Here is a 27,848-nt window from a genome sequence, read left to right on the forward strand (position 1 = left end):
CTTGATCTGGTATCTATTGGGGCCATGGTCTCCATGGTTTCCACCGTGTTGCTACTGATGAATGGTGGGACTGCTCATAGTGGGACTGCTCTGTTGGTGATTTGGATTGTTTGTATTCGTCGGCAAAAATTACAGATTTTGTGCTTTAAGGCTCTGTTTCAATGTCTCGGGTCTCTGTGGAAGGTTTTTTTCTTTTTATTTTTTTATGTGTTTGCAGGTGATACCAACTATGGTGCTTGTGGCACTGCGGTTATCATTGGCTATGAAGCTCCAGTCGCCGGTCAATCTTCACCAACCCTCTCCCGTTGCCGAACGATGCTCGAAAGTAGGCTGTTGCATGGTTTTTAGTGGCCTTATTTCGATCGTTCGAAGATCCACTCACCGATTCAGCAGACCTTTGTCGACCTAGCAAGTCTGTTTGAAAGTAGGCTATGGCAGCATATCGGTAGTTGTGGGCATTATGGTGTTGGATTTTTCGGTCCTCATGGGGGTCCCTCATTTGGCACGTATGTGCATGCGCTTAATCTAAGCTGTGTCTACAACATTTCATCTAGGGAAGTGGTTGTGACCCATCCCCTAGCCTAGATGACCCAGTCAATGACATGTAAGACCGGATCGATTTCCATTCCTTGGTTTTGGATATTGTATATCCATCCATACCTTGCGCTTATCATGTTATTTATCTATTTTATGTATTCCGTTTGTCTTTGCTTGGCGTTGGATGCGCATGAATGAATAGCCCTCTTTCTACCCAAAAAAAAAAAAGATGTTTTGAATATATAGTTTGGGATTCTATTCCCTCCGCAACCCCCCCGCCAAAAAAATACAAAAGTATATGTATTTTGGGTTGTGGGCCGGGGTTGTTAAAAGTTTGTTGGGTTTAAACCCACTTTGTTTGCATCCCTTATTTGTGGGCCATGCCGATCTCGGAGGCCCATGTGTGATTTTGTAGGGTTCACATAAGGGTAATTTCAAAAATTGTATCATTTTAAATTAATATGGAAGGGATCATTAGGAGTTAGGACTAAAGGGAATTCTTTGTAAATAGAGATGCGCGAGGAAGAGAGCTTGTAATTCTATTCTCCAAACTTTAAAATCCAAACCACGGTTTAAGTAACAATATTGTATTGGCCGATCAAGACCAATATCAACCATGGTTTGAGGAATTGGTATCGAATCGATCAATTCGTATTAGTATCAGTGGAGACCAATATCAGGCTAATATCGTAATGGTGGATCGGTATGGACAAGGATAAAAATATGAAAAAATTCTTTTCTTTTTTTTTGTGTGAAAAAAACATGGGTAAACTTGATCGTTCTAGACCGATCCAAATCGATATCAAATCAGTATTGGCATTACTAAAACCATGATACCAATCCGATACCATGATTTTAATCCTAATTTCAGAGTCCAAACTCCACAGTAGTATCCTACGAACCAAAGATGATTAGACGACTACTATGCAAAGTCTAGTTTGGATCCTCCGTTGCCACCTATCCTTGTGGCCGGTGTGTTGCCTCACACAGTAGGGACGAAATGATCATCCTACCCACCGCCCATGCACCCTGCCCAGATGGGTTCATGTAGGGTCTACGGCCAGCCTGTATGAGGCCGCTCGCCGGCCGTACGGGCAGCAGCAGCAGAGGATTCCGATCCAGTCCCATTCGTCTTCCTCACCGAGCCACTGTCCATTTGATTAGTCCACCGCAGCAGAGGTATCTAGAAATGGAACAAAGTTATATTCCTTTTTCGGAAAATTTTCCCCAAATGCTTCAAGTCTACTTTATATTCCATTGGATTAAAAGTTTTCTTCAAATCCATGGCGAACACAGAATCTGGGTCCTATTAAATTTTGAATTTTTTATTCACTAATTTCTAGAGGTTTTCTCAATGGGACCCCAGTTCTCATCTCATTATAATAGGTGTGTCCCTGTTGTGTGGGGGGAAGAAACTTCTCTTCCCAGTTCTTCCCAGTTCCCACTTCTCTTGTTGTTCAGCCCTTCTCGGCCCTTCCTCGCTCGACTCTCTCTCTCTCCCCAGTCTGAGATGCTGCTTGAATTAGCGGAGGGAATTGAACTTTACTTATGGACTCCATTCCCATAAATCTTTCACCTCGGATCTCTGTTTACAGTCGCCTATGCCCTATAATTGTTCATTCGAACAACAGTTCTGTATCGTTATTCAAAGTCAACAAATTTAAGAAGCCACAGAGCCGTGCGATATTTGCTTCATATAGTACGCCGTCGAATCTCACCAACACACCGAAGAACAGTTGCCGAAATAACGGCCCACCCGTTAACCCTTTTTGGGTTTTGCTGCCTCTTCTACGGGGCATCAGAGACTTTGCTGCTACGGTGGAGAAATGGGTTTCTTGTGTGAGAGGAATTGGACAACCGGAGAGATTGCCAGAGGGATGGGATGGCGAGTACCTGCAGTGTGGAGGGATCGGGATGGCTCTTATGAGTGTTACTTCCACTGCGAAGCTTCGTATTAGCCCTTTTGTGGCGACACTAGCGGCTAACCCGACTTTCGTATCAGGTCTTCTCGCTTGGATGATAGCTCAATCGACAAAGGTGTTCTTGAATTTTTTCGTGGAGAAGAAATGGGATTTTAGGATTCTTTTTGCTTCTGGTGGGATGCCTTCGTCTCACTCGGCCTTATGTACGGCCCTTACGACTTCGGTGGGACTCTGTCATGGGGTGGCTGACTCACTCTTTCCCGTTTGTTTGGGTTTCAGTCTCATTGTCATGTATGACGCAATTGGAGTTCGTCGCCATGCTGGGATGCAAGCAGAGGTAATGTGTCTCTGGCTTGAATGCTTTGATGCCTTTGCTTGTTATACATTATTTGTTTCGGTGTGGAACCATTTCAGTTTTTTTTTCCCCCCTAAAAAAAAGAAACCTTTAATAAGTGGCAACGGGCATATTTAGCAACTTCTAAGAATCCACAATTACCTCCCAGGTTCTATTAGGATTTGGTGGGTGTCAACTTTTAGCAGGCAAGAGGAGTTTTTGATTCTTCATCTGTCCAATCTCTTGCAACATTGCAAGTTACCACTATTTGATGATCCATCCCATCCTCCGAGGGAGGCATGATATATGTACTTCATTCATCGCTTCAAACTCTTCTAAGAACTTGCGATGATGTTAGTATGGGTTTTACCTGAGACTCATCCATTTGGTTTTTTACTTTCTTGATTCAAACTCACATGAGAAAAGGCAATAAGATTAGTCTGGAAGTTTTTGGAGCTAACTTAGGCACATTTTTAGATTAGGTTGTAGGAAGGTGAGTTTTTAGCTGCAAGGTGTACTTTATTTTATGTAAAAGCCCGAGTTGGCAATGGAAGGTTTACCTTTTCTTCCTTGACATTGGTATGTCCATACATTCTATTGGGGATGGTATTTGAGGCACTTGTATTGTTTGTATTGTGGAGCGCTTGTTGACTTTCTGGTTTCGGGTATAGTGAGATTGCTTATCTTATAGTTGAAGTCTGGCTTTGATCCAGATTATTCACATCTTTTTGGCATAATGAATTTTCAGTTTGTCCATACAACAGATTAGTGGGACAACCAGCAAGAACAAAAATTAACATAGAAAGAAAGGGGGGAAAAAAAAAAAGAACAGAATGCTTTATAGTTTATAGAGCCTTCATTATTATACAATAGATTAGTCTTCTTCTCATTGAAGAAGCAGATGAAGGCAGAGCTATAGATGAGGGGGGAGGGGTTCAAAACTTTGAAAATACTTATGTGCTTGAATATAAAGAGTATCAACAAGTTATGGAGCAGGAGGCTTGTATTACCAAACCTGGAGAAATGGACTAATGGAATAAAGCTCTACAATAGGGATGGGAGTGGGGAGAAAAGGTGGACAGGAGCCCCCTTAGGATCTGAAACTATAACTAAACATTGGTCATCTATTTTCATTTTTAACTGCAACAAGAAAATGTTTTCCATTGATGTCATTGAAGCTGTTCAGCAGTGTAGTGATTACCAGATGCTCAACCCCATTGAACACAATCCTGGACAGAAAAATGGGATCCAATTTTCGAGTAGATTCTTGAATCTCATAGTGCTTGGCTCTTCTAACCCTTTGTTTCCTCACCTTCTAGGTTTCCCACTTGATCTCAAGAGGAAACATTCTACAAGTTATATGACCTCAAACTCCACCTATATATACCTAATGAGTAACCAATAGTGTTATATCCTTTGGGGTAAGCCAATCAACCCTAAAGAAACCTAATGAGTAACCAGTAGTTTTATATCCTTTGGGGTAAGCCAATCAACCCCAAAGAAATTCAGGTAATGGCTTTACATATTTTTTACTGAGAGATTGTTACAATCCTGATCACATGAAAATGATAGAATCTCTCTCATCGTGGAATGATGAATTACGGAGTTAGTATAAGAGATAAGGAAGATGGTGACTATTGGAGGTTAGAGAAAGAAGAGATATGAAAGAGGTAAAGATAAGACAGAAGTCTTTGCTGGCAAATTCTTATCCTTCTTACATTCATACTTTCTGTTTAAATCGATGATGACCTATACGTTAAAACAATTACTACAAGAACTACCAACATGAAGTTCTCCCATAACTATCCATTACCCTTTAATTTGGCAACTGACTTGAAGTTACTACACTAACTATCCATTAGAAACTATATTACTTAACAATTGATGTAACTGAGTACTTAACAATTGATATATATCCAACATGAAATTCTCTCAGAACTAATCTGGGTACATGCGGTGCACTGCCCCTACTCCCAGACACAGGGGTGGGCAGAGAGAGACTTGACCAGGCAAACCAAGTAGTTATAGTAAGCTTTCATTGTAAATTTCCCATTCCTTCATCTTTGCAATGTCTTTAATCAACTTTATGTATGTTTTCTCTCTGGTTAATAGTCTTTAGCCATTGATTCTTCTCGTCCATATCATTTGCAGTATTCGTATAGCAATCAAAACCTCCTTTTTTGTCAGTCCTCAAAATTCTGTGCCCTGTTGAGTGGCTGGCACCATCCAGGCTAGAGCCTGCCCTCTTGGCGGACTCAAAATTGTTGGTATGTGATACGTATGAGACCCTTGACCAGGCAGACCAAGTAGTTATAGTAGGCTTTCTTTGTGAATTTTCACATTCCTTCCTCTTTGTAATTTCTTTAATCAACTTTATGTATGTTTCCTCTCTGGTTATATAGTCTTTCAGAGAATCCTATACTCTCATCCAATTCCCTCCCTTTAAGATCTCTCCTTAATAATGGATTCCAACTCAACCTCCCTTCATTCCCTACAAAACATTTTGGTTGATTGTGATCATAGTTGCCATGGCGCCAAAGCGATGGCCAGCTGCCATGACACCTAGGTGAGGTCCACGTGCTCAAGGAGAGCACCACATTCCATGTATATTTGCCATATTCTAGGTTTGTTTTCTATATTCCATGTTATTTTCCTTCAAAGCCTGCCTTGTCACCCAGGCAATACCTTGACTACTATAATCATGATCTCCTGGTCCATTGCTATCATATAGATACTGGGACACTGATTCTTCAATTTACCTCTCTCCATCTGTTCTTCCAAATTCTGACCTCTCACCATTTCCCTCCTTGTAAACAACATGGGCAATAAATTCATGGTAATTCTTCTATATGTTTTTCTACGTACTTGTCCCAAACTAATGTTAAATGACCCTCCTTCATAATGGTTGAATCTCCAAAGCCGCTGACTCATTGGCACCTTATTCATCAAGACTATTAACATAATCCCCAAGCCCCCAATCCTTATTGTACCCTTCCTTCCAACTTGCAAGGTGGAAGCTGATGCAGCTCCAAAATAAACTAAAAACTATTGAAGAATTTTATTATTGCAAAGACAAGTATCTCCTTTTGTTGTAATATGGGATTAAGGGTAATTCTGTCCTAGGAAATATTGTAGTGTTGCCCTAAGGGCATTCTTGTCTTTTTCCATTTTCTATTATTATAAATAAAGTGGGCTGTGTGTCATAATGACACAAGTCATTCCCCAATTCCCAAGATTGATTCCTTCATGGTATCAGAGCGAATGACAATCAACCTAGGGTTTCATGTCCTTATGGATGCCTAAGCAGATCACCGACGCCTCCTCCCCTCATGTCGCACCACCTCCACCAACACCGCTGCCACTGTAGCACTGCCGCTACCACCTCGGGACCCAGCCACCCCTTCCTCAACCTGGCATTCTTTTCACTCATTCCTGATACCGCAAGGAGAGCTTCAGTTGCCTTGAGATATGGGATGTTGTAGCTTCTATTACCATTTGAACAAGGTTGAGATTTTGACTAATAAGCACCTTCCAGAGTTGAGACAGTTTCCCTTTTCTGTATCACTATCAGATTCTACATTGTAGCCACTCTTCAATTCTTACAAATTGGGTTTCAAAGTAGAAAAAAGGAAGCTGAACAGCTCCAGAGTTGGGACAGTTTCCCTTTTCTATATCACTATCAGATTCTACATTGTAGCCGCTCTTCAATTCTTACAAATTGGGTTTCAAAGTAGAAAAAAGGAAGCTGAACAGCTAAGCACGCCAACATCCTTGCCTCTGTTCCACCCATCCACACGCTCTCTAATTTCAGTAAGAAACCATATTTTTTAAATTTATTTCTCCACCCCCCCCCCCCCCTCCAACAATTTAACCCGAAGCCTCTATACGAAACAATGTTCCAGTATGCCCCCAACACTGCTACTTGGCTGCCCTCCCTGCCCAAAATGGGTTTTGCAGTATACTTAGTTTTGACATTACTCAGTTTTCGGCTCATCCACATTCCTTATTATTCGCTCATACAAATATTCTCCTCAAGCTGTCTGCCTTCATAAGTTATAGTAAGGGAGTTATAGGGTCCCCTTGCCTAGTCTTTCCTGTGCTATTAAAATCATTTATCATGGCCCTATCAATAAGAACTGGAAAGGAGGCGGTGGAGATATAAGCCCTGATCCATCTTTCCAACTCCTTGTTAAACCCATCCCATAACTTCAATTTCTTCTTCAAAAATATCTCGTCCGACATGGTCATTTTCCTTTTCCGAATCCAAATGACATATCAAAGGAGTGCATCTCCCCCCTCTGAGCTGGATAATATGGAAAACTGGAAATCCTGAAGGTTATGGACCATATAAATGACTCCAAACAAAGAACCAAACGAGATTCTAGGAGCAAAATCTATCCAGAATTAACCTACTGGCAGTCCAACTGATGCAGAGTCTCAAAAACGCAATGATTTCTGACACTGCAGGAATAATGAATGTAGGCCTCAACGGAAACAGAGCCTAGTTTTCAGTCAGCAATATGAATGTTAAACTTACTGACTGTTTACAATTTCAGCAAACCAAAGAGAATTTTCAACCCCTTCAGAACACCCGTCCATGGAGATCCAAACAATCCTAAACTTTATAAGATATTAGGGTTATTGGATTACTAACAGCCCCTAAAATATCAGAAAAGATATAGTTTGGCTAGGATTTTAATCTGATTGGTTATGCTTCCCATAATTCACTGTCCAAGTAATAAATTTAAGAAAACTATAGTAGTCCACAATAGTCCAATAAGGAACTCCTTAACAGAAGTACTAGAGTAAATTATTTATTCTCTGATGATATAGCTGTAGAAACTTAATAGAGAGTTTTTAAATAGTAAATAACTGATTTTACTTAATCAATAATGGGTTGCAAATGCTGTAAATTATGACAGAAAGAAGCTCCCCTTGGCAACCGGACAAAAGAACTTCAAACAGTACAAGACATATGATGCATATAAATCATATAAATAGGCTTATTTTATTGGAAATAAGCTTTGGGTTGGGTTATGTATGTGTTGGACCGTTGATCCCATGTGTTTTCATTGTAATGAGCCACTTCAGTGGGCCTATAATATGGGTAGAGGCTAGACATACGGGATTAATTAAGTTAGTGTCTTTATTTCTTTATTTTAATTGTTATTAAGTGTTTTAGTTAGGCTGGATTAGGATTTTTCAAGTTCAGTCCAATTTTGAGTTAGTTTCCTTCATTATTTTAGTTTCTTGGTCAATTCAGGATACCTTATTAGTTAAGAATTAGGTTAGGCCTTTCCATTTTAGTGTTTAAGTCTGTTTTCAACTCTTCTATATAAGTTATTAAGGGGGTCCAACATTGTAAACGAATTTTGAATAATGAAAAGCATTAATCCCACGAGCCTCTTATCCATTCTCATTTGATCACAGCGGGGGAGCAAGTCAATCTTTGCTGCCTATCGTGAGTATCGTGGTATGCTCTTTCCATGTGTCTGATCAAGGTTGGTTGGTGTTTGATCCATCCAAACACCTTACTGTGGGAAGCCTGGGTGTCCTATACCCATATTATAGGCCCATTACAATGAAAATACATGGGATCAATGACCCAACACATATCCACATATAAATTAGAAGATTATGTAGAAGAAGACCAATGATTGGCACCAACTGAATTCTCTTCTAATTGGGTTTGCTTCAACTAAGCTCTTGGCCTTCAATTAGCTTCAACTGTATGAAGTAGGACAGCAAAGCAATCCAAAAAGAGGGTGGGGAGAAGAACTTCGATGACACTTCTAAATTTCATTTTCTTTGATTGTCCTCTTTGGGTCTTCCTTTGCTTCTTCTAATGGAATATAAAATCGGCCATGAATTGCCATTTCTTTACCTTGTGTTAAATTTTATAATTGCCTCTAGAAGAAATTTTAAACATTTTGGTGATTTTACCTCAAATCCCCTCTGCCCTGGTGGACCAAGAGATCAGAAAATTGTCAAGGAATCAAGCCAACAACCCTTTGTGTCTGTCCCGGTTTAAAAACAAAATATTTTGTGTATATTCATCAAAATGTTCAAGCCAAACTACCCTTAAGTTTCATTTTGGGTATGGAACTGAAATGGCCTCTTAAATGAAATTTACAATCAATTTATTTATTTTGTATTCACAGAATTTCTGGATGTCCAAAAGAATGTGGTAGGTCTGATGTTTGTGAACATTCCATTGTTTTTGCTCATGAAATTTTCAAAGTTTTGGGTTGAAGTAGTGAAAAAAAAATGACATTAAGGTTATAGTAATTGAACAGAAGATTGAGTGAATGGCAGCAGCAAATCCTTGTAGCCAACCCCTTGTAGTTGGGATAAGACTTTGTTGAGTTGCGGAGATACTGGACTAATGTAGGGTGGATTTATGTCTTTCTAGCTGTCAGCCCAAGCTTCTCCTCAACATATTAGGGCATCCTGAATTTGTTGTTTACCCTACCTGTCTGTTTTGGTTAGTACTTTTTTTCCCACCCTACTAAGCATACTGCGATTTGCTGTCCTGGTACTGACAAAAAAGCTAATGTGCACAGGTCCTTAATATGATCGTTGAGGACTTGTTTCAGGGACACCCTATCAGTAAAAGGAAGCTGAAGGAGTTTCTTGGTCACACCCCTTCGCAAGTCCTTGCTGGAGCTCTTCTAGGCATGTTGGTTGCTTGCATCTGTTGTCAGGGTAGCTTAGTTGCTACCTAGGTTGCTACAGAAGGTAATTCCACAAGATTTGTGTCAATGTTGTGAAACTCAAGTTACATCCCTTGGTTCAATGGGATAATTCTGTTGAACAAATGTACTTTATAATTCTTTGAGAATCAAATATGTTTTACAAGAATGCCTTCTGAGCTTAATTGCTTGCATCTGTTGTCTGGGTAGTCTAGGCATGTTGGTTGCTTGCATCTGTTGTCAGGGTAGCTTAGTTGGTACAGCAGGTAATTCCACAAGATTTGTGTCAATGTTGCGAAACTCAAATTACATCCCTTGGTTCAATGGGATAATTCTGTTGAACTCATGTACTTTATAATTCTTTGATAATCAAATATGTTTTACAAGAATGCCTTCTGAGCTTGATGTTTGTGTGAATGATTGTGTGAGAGTCACCTACTGGTTTCTGCAGCTCCCTCAGGATCTTTTTGGTTAGATTAGAAATGGAAAGGAAAATCATGAAAAAACGGAGGAAAGGAAAAGTACATTTTCCATAACCTGTTTGGTTGGGGTAAATCCTGGAAAGTGGAGGAATCCCATACTTTCCTTTCATTTTGGGAAAGAAAACGAGATGGGAAGACTATGCCCTTTCCTTTAACCAAATGCACAGAAAAAAGAAAACCCCCACACCCACCAGGGAAAGGAAAATATTGCTCTCTTTCCATCCAATCAGACATGGCCTAAGTGAATTATTCATGTTATGACTGAGTATCACTCCAAGTCAGCTTTGATTGCAATTACACCATATTGGTAAAGCTCATCCATTCCTGTTGCTTAAATTGTTTCAGTGCTTTTATTTTATTCTGGACTCTTGACTGAGGTGTGGGCTAAGTGGCGGACTAGGACCCTTTGCAGTACCGCCGGGTGTGCTGTGCACATCCTGCGGCACTGCAGAGGATTTTTATCGCTAAGTGGCTAACAGCATAAACAACCGGGGCTCACAAATTAATGAGGAAGAGAGAATGTGTGAGAGGGGGAGGGGTCGAAGGGGGTCTACATCAATGTTCTATATATAAAAAAAATATCTCTACTTGGTGGTGTTTCCTACTCCCTCTCATAGGGCACCGTGAGATGATACTTCTGCCCCCTAGATAGATACTAGGTGTGCTCATTCATTGGCCCAAATGCTTATGTAAAGACTATTCGATCAAGTAGAGATCTCTTACCCAAAAAGTAAACATCGCCATTCAAAAATTAGAATAGGATTGGTCGGATCGATTTTGATTAGACTCCAAATGATTTCTGTCGACTCGGATAGGAATTGGTATTGAAATAATTCAATTCTTGAATATGATTCTGATGATCATTTTTTCCCTTTTAAAGGAGTTTATATCTTTTTTGGATCGAGTTTTCCTTCACCATTCTCCATCTAAATTGCACTTAGATGGGGTCTGGGAAGAGTGGTGGGTATATAAGACCTTCAACATATAGAGGAAGTGAAGGTTAAACTTTCCCCTAATTATTCCAATAGAATGAATTTTAACGATGAGGTGTATAGAATTTAGATGTGGGCGTGGACACATCCTATCATGACCATATAAAATATTAGTTTTTTTTTTCTTCTTTTTAATACCACTTCACGGTTCACACCTTCAAGATATGCTTCCCTTAATGGAATACGAATTTGGCAATATGGACTTTCAAATAGTGGATTTCCAAACCTCTATTTTGAGGTTGAAACTTGAAATGTGCAATGTGACCTCATGGTCAACCTACTCACAACATTTTAAGCTGGGTGAAGGAAGAATACACCCATCTAGTGCCATAAATGCTCTGCCCCAAAGGGTGTCAATTTAGACCTTGAATAGATTTGTCCTGCTAAAATCCGGCACCGACACATTCCATTACTAAATGAGATGTTTCTGAGAGTTAATTTTAGACCCGATTGTTAAATGGCACGGGTTTCCCAACAGGTCCAGAACCGATAACCCAATAGAGAAAGGCTAGAATTGAAACCACTAGGAACCGTTGAATATGTCTAAATTAATTAGTTAGAAACTGGAACCGGATCTTTGTTTTAGGACCGTATAGGAATCGGGACAGTTTTGGAATTGACCCCTTGGGATTGGAATGGATAAGGAACCATCCCAATTACCCAGAAACATCCTGTAAAAAGCATTAAAGAAAAAATGTTTTAGAGAGGAGATCTAGAAATGGTACTCAAAGTTCTACCGTAAGTTTGCGCTGATCTTGCAAACCTTATCACGGGAGAAATCATCCATGGTTACATAACCAGCATTGAAGTTGGTTTTCATACATCTTTAGAGGCACTTTTGAAAAATATGTATTCAAATTTTGGAAAGCTGAATTTGGCTCATCAAATATTGAGGGATCTCAGAAGATGTGAAATCATGGACTTACACAAGTATGGGTTCGGCATTCATGGAAATGGAGAAGCTGCCGTATTTCAAGATGTTGAAGAAAGTCATCAATCCTGATGGTTAATGTTTCCTCATATGGTTACACAGTTCCAGAACCAATCTAAACCAGAGAATTATATCTCAATGACTGATCATATGGGCCAGGCAGGATCAATCAAAGGAATTGGACATAAACATCTGGGAAGCATTCTTGGGTGCAAGATTCATTATGATTTGAAGATGGCTGAAAGCTCTGAAAGAACTCTACTTTTCATGTAAACAATGGATACTGTTACAATCAAAACCCAACCCTGCAGATCACAGGTTGAAGAACTGTTATTTCTCAGCCGTATATGCACATTTTTTCTCTATTAAACAATATAGACAAGAGCTTAGTCGGTTAAATTCAATCAAATACTGCCCCTCATCAATAAGATTTATGATCAATGCGGGCATCATATCTTTTCCTTCCAATGTAACAGGCAACAAATAAAAAAGCAAATTCTGAAAGACTAATGGGAATAACAGAATATGAATAGTCAATTGAAACAAAATTATTTTGTACATCCTATAACAGGAAAATATAAATACTATAATTTGCCTTGAGGTGTAAATCTGCAGCATATAAACAGACTGACCAGGGAGATGGAAAACATGCAGGATCTGAACCCACAATTTGACAGGTCTTCATAGGAGATCTTCAAGGTAAATTGATCAATCAGTCAAATTTTTTGGTAATACTTGTAGTGGTCAACAAATAAAATGGAGGAAGCGAGTAAGTGGGTTATATTGATTGCATGGTCATGACAATCCATCTAAGTTCAAAACCTGCAAGATCATCTAAGTAGGAATGATGCTTCCAGAATCCCTCCCTGCATGAGCACTGGCATCTTCATATTTTGTTAATTAAATTATCATCTTCAAACCTGAGACTGCATATTTATATTTATCCAAAACCAGTCCACAGTTATCTCACAATCAGAATTGAATAAAAAGCATACCTGTTCCTTGGCTTACTCATAATTAACTTCATAGTCATATTCAATGGAACTCTGTTCAAACCTCCTATACTCTGAAACTTCACTTCATCTCTTACCTAGTGTACTCATGATACCCGAAACAGTGAATAGCTGATTTATAGGATCACCAACCCAAAAAACTGAGTGAATTTTAGAGTACCACAGTAAAAGAGACTAAACAGTATATACACAAACATAAGTCTTCATTCTTCAATTCTCCAACTAGTTTTTGTATAACAAAATGACAGAGATTCGTGCCAATTAAGGCCTGTTGCAAGATCCAAAGCAGAAAGCACAATGGGATGTAAGCCAAAATACAGATAATGAAAGACAAAGCACAATGGGATGTAAGCCAAAATACAGATAATGAAAGACAAAGCACAATGGGATGCAAGACAAAAAAAGATACTGAAAGATAAAGCCCAAAGGGCAGGATAGCAGCCAAGCCAAAATAAGGCAAAAAGTTAAGAACCCAACTAGGAGTACATGTAAATAGTCTCACCACCATCATCAAGAAACCAGATTTAGAGAGAAATCCAATAACAGTAAATAAAGATCCTACTGATGAATACATGAGAATCCATCAAGACTTTAACCATCATCTCCTGGGAACAAACCCAGGTGCTCATCCTTTTTGAGCTAAAGACTAACCTATCTACATTAATCGTGTTAGTTAAGGTCTATAATAAAAATAATGAACCACAAAACATGAAATGATATAAAGAACAAATAGAGTAAAAAACAATTCAATTTCCATAATTACACCATGACAAACAACACCACAGTTCAATATTAAAATCTACCTATTGATTGACAGAAATTATCTCTTATAATAATAGACTTCAAATTCCAAATTTCAATGACTACAACCCCTCACTAGATCTAGAGAGATAGATATATGACCCTAACTCAGATCAACATTTGAAGATTTGCTTTCAGTTTGAGACTAGATTTGGAGTAGTAAATAAGTCCACCGTTGTAGTAGCAGGTGCAAAAGGAAAGGCAAGTTGGGAGGCAAATAGATCAACATTCACCTGCTCATGAAGCAATTAAACATAATAAGGAATTTGCATCAATCATACCTTATCTAAGCACATACTTAAGTTATTAAAGCAATATTTGAGTTGTAGAGGCTTGGGAGGAACATATAGTATGCATAGACTCCTCAGTTGACTCACCTTGATTTGGAGTTGGAGCATGATTGACAAGATTGTTTAATTGTTTACACAAATTACTAGCAACATTGTTCACCAATGCATATCCCTCTACTGAATCGGATGCTTGTGATGCAATCTTTACTAGTTTACGACACAGAATTCTATAACGCTGTGTAGAATCCAAATTAACATCTTCCTCAACTTGTATTCCCTTGCTATCTTCCACTGCCATGCTTCTTGCTGCACGTGTCCATCTACTCAAAACATATGTTTTAGGAATAAGCTTGATATCTAACACGTCCAAAATTTTCAAAGCATGACGACATAAGATGCCAAATGTCTCAAATTTCCTACAGCTACATTCAACTATAGACTCGGATGGATCACACTCAACTTCATATTCCACCTCTAAATCAAGAATACCAACACCATACTTACGCAAGCTATTACTTTCATTCCTCCATTTTATGTAGCAAGAACCAACCCATGTATACTCCTCGTGAAATAGGTCAAAGATTAAAGGAGTATAGACTTTTCCTGCCTTTATCATAATGGGTGTATGGGGAAACGAGTTTCTTGGAAGGTTATTTCTTGCCTCAAACTCAGCCTTCAATTCATTAGCACGCTTCTCATTGACAACCCTTTCAAAGTGCTTAAAAAACTGTACAATGTCTAAAGTAGACTTTGTATACTCCTTTAAGTCAGCATTTATACTTTTACTCAGTTGTGTACTCTGCATACCTCCTGTAAATGTATTCTTCATATAACATCTGGCCCACTTCTGCTTAAGTCCATAAATATGATCTAACCATGAACCATTTGCAACCTGATACTTAGTCCTTAACTGCTTCCATGCAGTCTCAAATTGTACTTCCTCCTCATAATGATACATACACTTTTTCAGATCTGATAGAAAGCTTGATCCGTCCTTCATTATGTTACCTAGATACTTAATCCCATTTTGCATTAAATGCCAAGTGCACAAACCATGCCATGTTCCAGGAAACACCTCCGAAATTGCATTTGCCATTGCGGCATCTTGATTTGTAAAAAATGTTATAGGCTTCTTTTGACCATGACTTTCCAAGAAAACCTCAAACAACCATTTGAATGATTCAACCGTCTCATCATATAAAAGTGCAGCCCCAAATATGACGACTCCTCTGTGATGGTTAAATCCAAAAAAAATACCAAGCGGCCTATTCTCCTCATTTGTACAAAATGTAGTATCAAAGGTAACAACATCACCAAATAGTTCATAATCTATTAACATTCTCGCATCGGCCCAAAAAATATTTGTTATCTGCTCCTCTGTATCCAACTGCAACCCATAGGTAAAAGAGGGATCAAGCCTGGTTTGTTTTCCAAAATACTGTAACAAACTCCCCGCTTCACCATACCATAAGTCACGCTGACGTTTACTTCGGAGATAATTATAATGATCTACTGGTGTATAACCAAGGTTCTGTCTCACACCCACCCGTTTACCCATGGCCTTAGGTCTAATTCCAGAATCATTGGCCAAGTCAATTTCAAAGGCCTGTATTACTCTCCGTTGTGACCGCAACATGTGAGTGGTAGATGGTAGATGAAGCTCATGATTATGATTTTCAACAAAATCATAGCATTGGTATTTCTTATTTTCCAAAATCTTAATTCCCATTCGAGCAGGACAATCAGATCTCGTTTCTGCTCGAGGATTAGATATACCAATAGTACGCTTGTCTTTTTGCCGCTTACCTTGTTTATTACATACAAATCTTCTCGAAGTTATCGTTGCCTTATCTTTTTTGCTCTTATTTGCATATTCTTTCCTGACACTAAAACCCAGTCTTCCTCCGTAACTATTATAGAAATCAAATGCCTCATACTCAGAATTAAATAGCATACCAATCTTAGGCTTACTGTCATCATCTAGGCCTATGTCTTTATCCGCTGTAGCTATTGGATTATCCATAACCCACCTGAAGAATAGCAAAAAATAAATTCATTAATTTAAAAAAAAATAAAAAAATATGGTCCAACTATAAAGTATAGAAAAACAGCATGTGATTCCTCAAAATTAAGTCTGAACTCAAAGCTGTTTCATGCTTTCAGCACAAAGCATTACAATTCAAAGACAAATATTCAATTATCAGCTACCATAACAACAAATATTATGCTAATATTTTTTGTTAGGATTTATAAACTTACTGATCAAATTTAGCAATGAACAACACAAAACATGCCCCAATCAACAAATGCTTCCAAACCAACCTAACTGCAATACACTTAAAATATATAACATTCTATCCAAGGAATTAAATAGAAATATTTTAGAATAAACCTTACTAATGGATATGAAATGTTGAACACTGTAAACAAAATTTGTAGGATCATAAAAATCTTGAAACTTAATCATGACAGCAAAGGAACAAATGCATAGGCAAGTCTAACACAAGAATAAAATAGTATTAAAAACTCAGAACGCAAATGTACCACCTTAACACAAGCGTGCGTCAAAGAGCCGCAGAGGTAGCAGCAGGGTGAGTTTCAGTCGGCGTAGAGAGACTCGGGTAAGCAGCAGGGTGCGACGTTCGAGGAAGAGAAGCTCGGGTGAGCAGCAGGGGAAGAACCCTAGAGGGAGCAGCAGGGTGAGGCGTTCGAGGAAGAGAGGCTCCGGTGAGCAGCAGGGAAGAGCCGTAGAGGGAGCAGCAGGGAGTCGCTCGTTGCCGTCTCCGAGGGCTTCTCCGGCCGCGAGTGAGAGACGAGAGGAGATGAGAGGATCGGCGGAGAGAGAAAGGGAGCAGTGAGAGAGGAGAGAGAATCGGGAAAGGTTAGGGTTGTGTGAGCAACATTTTGGATTAAAAAAATGACCATTGGGTTTTACCCTGCCACGTGTCGAATTTTTTAAGTATTTTGAAATTAGAGATAGAACTACAAATTTTCAGTGCTTGAGAAACTATCGTCCCCTTTTCCCTCGCCGTCTCAGCCATGGATCTTTATCACTCCAGTCCCCTACCCGGCCTAGTCCCCAATTCTCCTAACAAGGGGGCCATAATGACCACTCTATTCCTGCTCAAACACTTCGTCCGAATGGGGTCCATTCCCCTTATTAGTTTGACTGGAAAACTGGGTTCGGCAGGAGTTGTCCATTAGATAGATTTAAGATCCTCTTGATAGATTACATATCACATTTGATGGTTTCTCTCAATTGTATGACTTATCATGTATGAGGTTTTCCCTTTAATTTGTGAATATTTCAATTCATTTCATGTTGAGCTCACATACTAGATTTTTTGAGATTTATTTTAGATTTTTATGACAATACATGGAAATTTCATAGTTGCCCAAAATTGTGACCGTTGTTGATAAATGATGATATGCAGAATTTGTGCATCAAATTTGGGGGCCATCTAAACTGCCACGCACCAATAATAAAGTTCATGATGGAAAGGGCTCAGGGTATAGGCATGCTGGAACCAGCTCACATATTTGAATCCAGAACTTGTTCATCAATACATGACAGATTATTGATAAAATACAGAGATGAATTATTTCTTCTAAGTCTTAAAGAGAGAGTATCATCAACCTTTGCTTTCAGATGCTATGTAAAATCATAGTAAATGGTTTAATTCCAAATTGTTTTAAGAACCATTTTTTTTTGTTTTGTGGCTGTACCTAAACCACCTTTTTTTTTTTTTTTTTTTTTTCTCTTTTCTGATGGAATTTCTGGGAATAACTTACAGTACAGCCATAGTTGTCATGGTTTTTTGAACCGATCTTTGTGACACTTATTATGGGAAATTAAAAGTAGCTTATGCAAATCATATGAAGTTATGAACTATGTGCTTAAAGGCTAGAAAACTAGAACATCCTTTCAAGAGAACAAATTCTTTCCAAACATTCCTACAAAAATCATACAAGGATGCCATTTTAGCAACTCACGAAATCTTTCATGTTAAATAAGGAATTGGTGCTCTTAAAAAGGGCTTAAAACTGTCTTTAAAAGAGAATAAATTCCTCCAATAAACCTAAAATCCTGCAAGAATTCTGGAATGAATAAAGGTCACTTGGAAATTGGGCAATCCACTTGGAATCAAGAGCATAGCAGGTACTGCTAGGAATCAAGAGCACCAGATTCCAACTATCACTCAAGACTTATTGAATTGTGGGGTCTAGGGAGGGTGCAAATGTATGCAGCCTTATCCTCGCTTTGCTGAGAGGCTGTTTCACGACTTGAACCCACAACCACTAGGTTGCAATGGAACAACCTTACCGTTGCGCTAAGGTCCACCCTCTCTCAAAGGATTGCTTTGGAGTAATATCCTTTTTGAATAATACTCCATGGTTGATCAGATAATTAATTAGAAGCTTATGATCCAAGGCCTGGTCTGGTTCATTTCCTAAAACATTGATAAAAAAAAACGTGCAACAAAGTAATACATTAAACCAATAAGAGTAGGTTATACCAAATGTACCTAACGTTTAGAGAAATTATGCTTGGGATATCTCACGATTGATTTATTATGTCATGGGTATCTCATGTTTTATAAATATTATGCTTGGGGTGTACCTCATATTCTAATTCTCTGGTCAAAGGGCCACATTAATTCCTTCAGACGATAAAGAGGAGGATCCCCCAATTCAGTACTCGGTCCTTACTCAGTGCCTTCTCAACCGAGTTCTTTGAGTTTGAGTGTTTGGTTCTCAACTTTGAGCTACACTTGAGTATACGACGAAGTGCCAAGGAAGGTTCGGTTTAGCCTCTACAAGCAGTGTGACGACTTCTAGACACTCTTCCCTTGATTCAAAGGGAAGCCTCCAACCCTCTTGAGTTCAAGTTTCTTTATAACTAGGTAAGATCCATCCTTTACTTATGAAAGAAGTAACCCCAAATATAGTAAATCAAAATAGGCTTGAACTTTGATATGAATCAATTAGTTCATTTTGTCCTTACTATTTCGTTTCTTCACTATTAAAGAGTGATGATAAAAGGTAAAGCTCTTTTTTGAGTAACTCTTTTCAACTGAATGGCTCTCATTGATAGTGTGACTAACTGTATTACCCCTTCAAGGAAAACTGTAGATGCTTCCACCAGTCCAACCCATACTAGCATTCCTAAAAAAGCACTAAAGCCTAATGGCCTTCTCTTCTATCTTTATTCTTTTCACCCAAAAAGACAAATATAAAAACTTTTGTTTGGATACAAAGTTAAGAGTGAAGAACAACCCACATAGTTCCAGTACAAGTTTCCTTTGATGGGCTGTGTCTGGGTGAAAAGAAGGTCTGGATACAAGGACCTCCATACACTTGCAGCTCAAACATGTTGTAAGCTTCATTTTCATTTTTATTTAGTGATAACCATGCTTGTTTTTTCTTTCCTGAGGATTATGAAATATTCACTCAATTTCAAAGGCATCATACTTATCTATTCTTTTCTTTTTGCTGGGTTTGTATTGCTTGCAGTTAGCGTGGAGGAAGTCAAAGCTTTGTATGAGCTATTCAGGAAATTAAGCAGTTCCTTAATTGATGATGGATTCATAAGCAAAGTAATATTCAAAATCTTTTCTTCCCTGCTGATGAGTAGTGAGTTGATGAAAGCTTGTAGCTGATTCTAAAAAACGCCCAGGCGATTCAATATCCCACTTAATTGTCTTGTCTAACCAAATTCTATTTTCTTTGATGTGGTGGCTAAATCCTAAACAATTGAGCTTAGTTTTGGGTTTGCAGGAAGAGTTTCAACTGGGGTTATTCAGGAACAGTAAGAAGCAAAGTATTCTTGCAGACAGGGTCAGTTCCTGCATTTGGAATTCATTAAGATAATTGAATCCGTGATATGTAATTGGAAAAGGAATTCATGTCAAAGACAATAACATCTTATTATTTCAGTTTTGATTGTGCCTGACAAATTGTTTCTATTTTAATAGATTTTTAATTTGTTCGACTCCAAACACGATGGGGTGATCGAATTTGAAGAGTTTGTTCGATCTTTGAGTGTCTTCCACCCAAACTCATCCCAAACAGCCAAAGTTGGATGTATGAAAATCTTTTTCAATATCAAATACTTATTTAGTGTACACATGTACTATATGTCCATTATGCATGCATTGCTAAGTGAGAATCCATGCATATATAAATCTCTGAAGTTATCTTTCAAATAATGTTACTGTCTGATGTTGCAGTTGCATTTCGATTGTATGACATATCACAAACAGGGTTCATACAACGTGGAGAGGTAAAGATCAAGACTTATATAACACTAAATCATGTTTTTCTTCATGCTGCTTACGATGGTATGGCAGTGGGACAGTTTAACACGACCGGATTCTATTTTCAGTAAAATTCTTAAGAGAAATTCTAGCTCATAAAATACACAGCACACCAAAGATCAATACTATGGCTATTGTGACTATTAACTTGGATTCGTGAAACTATTTGAAGCAGGCAATTGGGGTACAATTTTGTACCCCTTGGACTTGGTTAAGATCACCAGTTATTCCCAGCTAGCTTATATGCATAAGTTTGCCCATGTTAGCATATTTTCAAGACTGAGCAGAGTTATAGTCACTCTTTAAGTAATTTCTTTTATGAAGAAAATTTTGATGTTTTCAAGCTGTATTACCTTATTCCCAGGATAAGTAACCTACCTCCAAGGGGTCAATAACTGCAAATCCTTGGATAAATATGGTGTAGATGGGTTTTAGTCTCACATCACCAACTTAGTCTGACTGGGTCTCTGATTAACAGATCAGTGACCTTGCAAAATTTACAATTTCAGATACCAAAACTAGAACTTAAATTTCTAACAGGACTCAGGTCTGAAGACTCTGAATTGAAATGGAATCCTGTGAAATAAATTTTCATGTTAGTTCTTCAGCACTAGAAATACGTAGTCTAAAACAGGAGACAAGCTTAATTGAGTCAATAGAAATAAGGCTAACAGGCATGCTTGTTCTTTTGAACTTCCATGGCTGAAGGTCAAGGTGATGGTCTTGGCAGTTCTAGAGGAATCGAACTTACTCCTATCAGATGACATAATTGAAGCTATTATTGATAAGGTAAGGACTGCTTGGTGTTGTGATGTTTACTAATTTAACAAATAATGTGATCATCAAATGCTTAATTATATATCCTCTGCATTTTTAAAGACGTTTCTGGAAGCGGATTCAAAAGGTGACGGAAAGATTGATCTGGAAGAATGGAAAGAACTTGTGGCTCGGAACCCATCCGTACTAAGGAATATGACCATCCCATATTTGAAGTAACTTTCTTTCCTTGTTTCCATATTTCTGTTAATGCTTATAGACATTTCTTATTGAGTTTTTTATTGTTTTGTTATGTGACTTTTTAAATATTGCATTTCATCAACATAAAATTATTCACATTCTTCAGATCTAAAATGATGGGAAACCCAAACACTGAAGACCCATAGTTTTGTGAGGGAACTCCTGATTGAGGTGACATTAAACTGAACCCCTTGTCACAAAATGGATTTCCATCATAAATTCTGCTTTTCTTTTGAGTAATGGCTGAATCATAGATGTCTTAGACCTATATTAGACAGTTAAGACAAGAACAATACAATTAAACATTAGAGAAAGAAAAATAAACTCTGAAAAGAAATTCTACTGACAATTAATTGAGCATTAGACAGTTCATTTGTATTTCTCAGATTGAGTAGGTTGATTGAACTTAATCAGGATGAGAACGCTCAATCAAGTTGTATATTTTCATTGAGTCTGAAGGAAACTCAGTCAAATCTAATAACTGAAAAATGAAAACTAAAATGAATCTTGAAACACTTCCTCCTACTTTGGTTGAAAATAAATTATATTGTACAATTTTTTTTTATCAGGTTGAATTAATTTTGTGTGTTGTACTTACAATTGATTGGCCATATTGCTGCCATCATACATGTGTAAAGCTTGTTGAAGTTAGTTGAATGATCTATTGATCAAACCTCAATAGAGGTGTAAATGTTGAAGAATTTGATCGAGCCAATAAAAGAGACAAAAAAAAAACTTTTTTCTCGCGCTTTAATGGTAACAAAGAAACGATTTTAATAAATAGCTTGCTTTTATGAAAAACCTAATGATATTTGGAAGCCTCCAAGGATTTTGGTTTCATGTGATGTTCTTAAGTTCTTCTGTTGTACTCATTTATAACTCAGTGGCAGTCTTTGAAATTCCATTTTTGCAGGGATATCAGAATGGCATTTCCTAGCTTCACAATGAATTCAGAAGTCGAAGATGAAACTAATAATTTCCCTCCACAAACTTGAAAAACTGAACAGTAGTCCATCCAAGTTTAAACCAAACAACCAAAGGCATCCTTGGTTAGGGCACTAAGGTGATGAAGGAACAAAGATACAAAAAGTCCCTCATAGGATTTATGTTTGTTGATAAGACATGTAAATCAGAAGCACAGTTTAAGTCACTAGCTGGTCCTAGCTATGTAAAAATGTTCAAAATGAAATAGACTCACTGCAGTTTCACAGAGTTGCACGTACATATTGAATGGATTTGAGATTTCAACTGAAGATGGCATGTGTCCGTCTCTGGCACCCTGCTTCTACCAAGCCTTGAACCTTTTGTCCTCATTGTTGCACACTTACAAAGAATCAAGTTCTGCGGATGAGTTTTCAACCATTACACCATTATTCGACAACAAGAATGATGTATCATGTCAACAACCTACTCCTGCCTCTAGAGATATGCAGCATTAACATCATAGTCAAATTGTAGCTACTTTTATACTTGATAATGAGAGTAATCATTACAAATCTATGAAACATCACTCACATATATGTGGATATAAGGATGACCATTTTCGAAGCTTCTTAATCAGTTGATCTGATTTTTGGTACTACCATTTCCTCTCAGTTCATGGGATAACACATGTTTGTGTGCAGGGCAGACCAAACATTGTCTGCCAGGATGGCATTCAAAGCGTCAGTTGGATGAAACTGATCCCACCAGACATGCTTTGATGCATTATTGCATGCCATCTCTGACATCTCTGATGAGGTGCACATGATCCAACCTCTATACAGTCCTAACCCACAGCAAGTGTCGGATTTTACTTCAAAAACCTGCATGGGGGTATGGCTATGAATAACAGATACTTTTGCTAGATCTCCAATAAGAAAATAAGGATAAAGAGAAACACCCTTGTAATGTAGAGGGACTGCGCACCAGATAATAATGTATATAGCCATTGCCTCATTGGTAGATAATAATGTATATAATCATTGCTCCGATTGAAAGGTAAACGACCAACTTTGAGATTATAGCATTCGCTGCCTCCTTGCCTAGGTTTAATATGAACTGCTGGAAGGTGTCTTTAGCTTGTTGAATCTGCCGCATTAAGGAGACATGTTGAGATAAAGGAAACCAAGAACAAGAATTTCAGGTTTTAAGTGACGCTGGAACAAGGGATATAGTCAAGCGAGGATGCAGACATCAGAAGTGGACTTCTTTAATATGACATATAATATGGTCCACACCTAGGAGGTCTAAGAGATCCACCATAAAGGAGATCTCTTGGCTGACAGCTTACTTTGTTGAATGTCAAATACCAATCCTTGTAAAGTAGGTTAGTCTAGGTATGGTATTCAAAAAATGAGTATATCTCAATGGGTGAAAATCAAATGGTGCAGTCAGCTGGGAGTACAGTCAATTTGACCAAAGTAACACTTTCTAACTCACCAGGTCACTGATTTTCACCTATTTCATTTACTACACATTCTGTTACTTCTGTTCTTCCATTTAACCAGATAGCAAATTTCAGCAAAACCAACATGTGAACCCTGAGTGTGATCCAATTTTCTGAACACATAAAGATCGACACCGATTATAACTTGTTGCAGTCATTCGACTATTTATTATGACAGTGTTCACTCCCAGAGAATAAACATAATTCCCAAATGTCAGTTATTTGATTGAAATTTGACCACATGGAATGCTAAAATCACAACAAATATGAAGCCAACACAATTACAGTTTAGAAATATAGAGAAAACGTAATACTAATCAAATTAACAGAAAAAGTAAGTATACGTCATCAGAACTGATTGGATAAACTTACAAATCTTCAACATCCAGAATTTTATGGAATCAAAATATAGAGAAATCCAAGTCCGTAATTCAATAAAGAAATTAAAAGAAACAGAAAATATGGAAATAAAATAAAAAAATATTGCAGTGTAGAAAAAGAATATTGAAGGTTACCCAGAAAATGAACGGAGATCCATCCTTCGATGAAAAAAACAAAACCTCTCCAATCTACGGATGAATCTCCAAGAAGGAATAGTGCTAGAACCAGAGAAGCATGCGACATCGTCGAGTTTGTAAATCATGAGGGATCATCGACATTAGAAGGTTCAAAGGAGAGGCTTTGAGGTTCTTGTTGAGGTGGTTGCAGAGCTCTTAGTTGCAGAAAATCCGGTTAGAAGAGTAAAAGCGATTGCAGACAACGAACCGCGAGAGATAGAGGGAGAGAGTGTCTCAAAGAGGCGGGAATGGGTAAGTTGATAGAAGTTGGGCCTGGGACGTGTTGGGTAATTGATGAATTTTGATAGGTGGGCCAGCCCAATGTACTCCCATTATTTGTGCGCCAACTTCTTGGGTTCAGAGTTCCTGCCTGGCAGCCTACGTGCAATGGTATTGGAAGCCTCCGTGGGTGTTAGTTCGGTTCTGATTAACCGGTTTGGTTCAATGTATGAAGGATATAAACTAGAACCAAACCAGTACAATTTTTCAGAATTAAGGAGAAAATATATTCTTACGCATGAATTTTCTTTCACCTGCGATATAAAGAAAAATCTTTTCACCCAATGGCTATCAATGCACTTGGATGGGACTTTAGGAACAGTGAAAACACATTTCGGACTTTTAACATATAGAGAATTAGGTAGTTATGATGATATATTTGTGGTCGTGGAGAGTCCACCAGGTAAAACTTTCTCCTATCTGAAACATATTTTTTATTTTCAACCGGGAAAAAAAAAATATAACATATTTCTTATCCATTTGGTTATTCCTAGTATTAAAACCATTTAAACCCTAAATTGTCTTATGACACATCAATAAGATGATGATCTTATGTATAAGAATCAGGACTAGATTGGTTCTAGATTAAACCACCCAAAGTGTTAAAATCTAAAGTTGTTTTAGAAATGCATTCTTAGAACATATTTTAGGTCTATAATGTATTTTCAATCGAGAAAATAGAGAAGAATCAAATTTCAAAATACATTCTATACCCAACATCTATTCCAAAAATATGTACCAAACACAACTCTATGTCTCTCTAATAATCCGGAATGAGTCAAGCTCTTTCTTTTTCCTAAGAAGATGATATGTCATGAAACATATCAGGTATATATGAAATTTGGGAAGAGAACTATTCCTCTAAAGCTTGACGACATTTTGGAGTCTTTTTTCTTCTTCTAGTTGGCTTCTCGAGTACCTTTCAAAATGAGAGGTGGACGATCCAACATGTGTCCCCTAAAGATTGAGCACAACAGCACCTGCCATGGGTAAAAAGTTTTTTTTTTTTTTTTAATTTCAATTTGGCCCGATATGACTCAGTATTTAGGAATTGGTATCATATATGAGATAGGTCTGGGCCAATACTGATCCAGATCGGTCAATATCAGATGGATTTTCCCTTATATTCATTTAAAAGCCACTTCTTTGTTTTTTGTATCATTTACCCTTGATATGTATTGATCCACCAATACGAGATTGGCCACGAATCGTTACCAACTCCAACTTATATCAGTATGATATATTGATTCGACCACTTTGATACCGACTCTTCAAACCATAAGACAACATGATATACCCAAACCTTACTTGATATCAATTTTCGAGTGACTGATATAGTACCGGTAATACAATTTATAACTCTGCTTTAAGATCCTTATTTTAATTATCCTTTGCCTTTTTTCTCAAAAAATTTTTAAGACAAATGTATAAAAATTTTCCCCAAAATGGTTTTCAAAAATAATTTGAAAGTGACATATCATCAAGAAAGGTACTTGAGAAGCTAACGTGTGTCGGGTAGGATTGTCATTATCATGCATATTTTCAAGTATACATGTGAAATGATACTATTATCCTCATTGAAAAAATTTATATTATACTAAATCGGCAAACAAATAAAATTACGAATTGTTAGGCACATCTGATGGTGTCGTCAATAAGAATATCCCTTCTTTTAAATATGTGTTAATCTGAGGGTGTTAAATTAAGCAAGTTCTGACTCACTCTTGACATGTAAATGCACATAACGCAGCCACATATCCCAATAGGGCTTTGATCAAAATGACTGAACCTTGTGGTGAGATCAACCAAGCATGGTTCGTAATGTTGGATCGATCTCGAATTGGTGTATTGGGTCGGTCTTGGGATGAATCTTGGGATCGCCCAGAATTGTGACAATTGGGCGCATTTGCCCCTACTTTTTAATAAATAAAAAACCATATGTTATTACTTTTTTACCCTGGCCGTACTAGTGGATCATTATCGGATTAGGATCGGTCTTGACCGATACCAATCCGATCCAGGTAAATTTGCTGATCCGATACCGATACCTCAAACTATGCAAACAAGTCCATTTAATGTGCTTATTATATATCATTACCCTATAGTCCAGATTAGGGGGTGCCAAAATCCAACCCGAATTGGTTGGATTGATCAAACCGATTGAACAAGATCAAATCGAAATCAAATCTTTATCGAGCAATTTTTAAATTTGGATTTTGGAGAACGGTAAAATACTGAACTGATTAGATTGGCCGAATGGCTTGATCGAAACTAAAAACCAAACCGAACCTGAACAAAATCGATAAAAACCAATAAGAAACTAGTAAGCAATCAGAAATGTTTTTTTTTTTTTTTTTAATCATGGATAATTATCCATGTAACAATGGAATGTAATCCTTTTGCAAATCACAAAACAAATATGAGTCATTGGTTTTTTTGACATTTTTGAATGTAAACTCCCAAAGATGAAAGTACATAGTAATATCCAGAATGCCAGTACACATGCATGGATATACAAAAGATATATGTCAATATAAGAAAGGGTATTTGATTGAACTAGACTCTACACTTTGACATGTGGTTAATTTAAATCATGTCCTCTCTATGCAACATTCGAAATGAATATATAACTTGTCCACGCAACAAAATAAATGCTTTGTGATATTTAGAAAAATAATATACTTTTATGATAATAAAAACTTTATATTGTTTTCTAAATATTTGTATGTAAAACTAAATCGAAACAAACCGAAAACTGATATCAGATTGATAATCTAATTGAGGAAACCAATAAAAATTCAGACCAAACTTCTATTTAATGGTTTGATTCGATTTGAACCAATACTAGAATAAAATTGGTTTAATTTGACCGATATTAAACCAAACCAACAAATTGTACTGCTTGAACTGTATTAACTATTAACTATTAATGGTTATACTGATAGATAGTGAATTTTAGGTTAGGAACTTAGGATGGTCTCTAACAATTCCACGGAGGAGATTTTATATGGCACGTGTCTCATTACGGCGCGGTGACAGGTAACAATCACTTTATGTTCGTGACGGTAAGGATTCCCACTCTCTCTCTCAAGGAATAGGAAGATCATCACGATCTCGGATCTCCACTACTTTTTTGACCCGAAACAAGACAAGAGTCTTTTTTATGGGTTTCCCTTTTTTAACTTCTCTTACTTTCAGAAATAACTTTTTAAAAAAAAAATATGAAAATGACCGCACGGGTGATATAGATCCTGGA

The 27,848-nt window shown here is 37.6% G+C and overlaps 3 protein-coding genes across 5 annotated transcripts; 2 read left to right on the top strand and 1 right to left on the bottom strand.

Annotated features, from left to right (window-relative positions):
• The first annotated feature begins 2,085 nt into the window (after positions 1-2,085).
• On the top strand, positions 2,086-9,881 carry LOC122666140. Of its 3 annotated transcripts, none has more exons than XM_043862267.1 (3): positions 2,086-2,796; positions 9,357-9,531; positions 9,752-9,881. In XM_043862267.1, the coding sequence occupies exons 1-2, from the start codon at positions 2,086-2,088 to the stop codon at positions 9,516-9,518; spliced, it is 873 nt and encodes a 290-aa protein (XP_043718202.1). In that variant the 3' UTR covers positions 9,519-9,531; positions 9,752-9,881. The 3 variants fall into 3 exon arrangements, with proteins under 3 accessions (XP_043718202.1, XP_043718203.1, XP_043718201.1); XM_043862268.1 differs by having other exon boundaries at positions 9,357-9,518; positions 9,731-9,881; XM_043862266.1 differs by lacking the exon at positions 9,752-9,881 and having other exon boundaries at positions 9,357-9,653.
• A 1,734-nt stretch (positions 9,882-11,615) lies between these two features.
• On the bottom strand, positions 11,616-17,797 carry LOC122666086 (protein FAR1-RELATED SEQUENCE 5-like). Its single transcript, XM_043862196.1, has 5 exons — positions 17,787-17,797; positions 14,082-16,024; positions 11,886-11,958; positions 11,723-11,783; positions 11,616-11,630 (listed from the first exon to the last, which is right to left on the bottom strand). The coding sequence occupies exons 1-5, from the start codon at positions 17,795-17,797 to the stop codon at positions 11,616-11,618; spliced, it is 2,103 nt and encodes a 700-aa protein (XP_043718131.1).
• A 1,446-nt stretch (positions 17,798-19,243) lies between these two features.
• Positions 19,244-22,698, top strand: LOC122666141 (calcineurin B-like protein 7). Its single transcript, XM_043862269.1, has 8 exons — positions 19,244-19,370; positions 19,509-19,591; positions 19,773-19,832; positions 19,970-20,078; positions 20,225-20,277; positions 21,020-21,100; positions 21,191-21,303; positions 22,242-22,698. Exons 1-8 carry the CDS (start codon positions 19,301-19,303, stop codon positions 22,321-22,323), a joined length of 651 nt encoding a protein of 216 aa, XP_043718204.1. The 5' UTR covers positions 19,244-19,300; the 3' UTR covers positions 22,324-22,698.
• Positions 22,699-27,848: the final 5,150 nt, after the last annotated feature.

Source organism: Telopea speciosissima, chromosome 6 (genome assembly GCF_018873765.1).
Source record: "Telopea speciosissima isolate NSW1024214 ecotype Mountain lineage chromosome 6, Tspe_v1, whole genome shotgun sequence".
NCBI classification, from domain to species: Eukaryota; Viridiplantae; Streptophyta; class Magnoliopsida; order Proteales; family Proteaceae; genus Telopea; species Telopea speciosissima.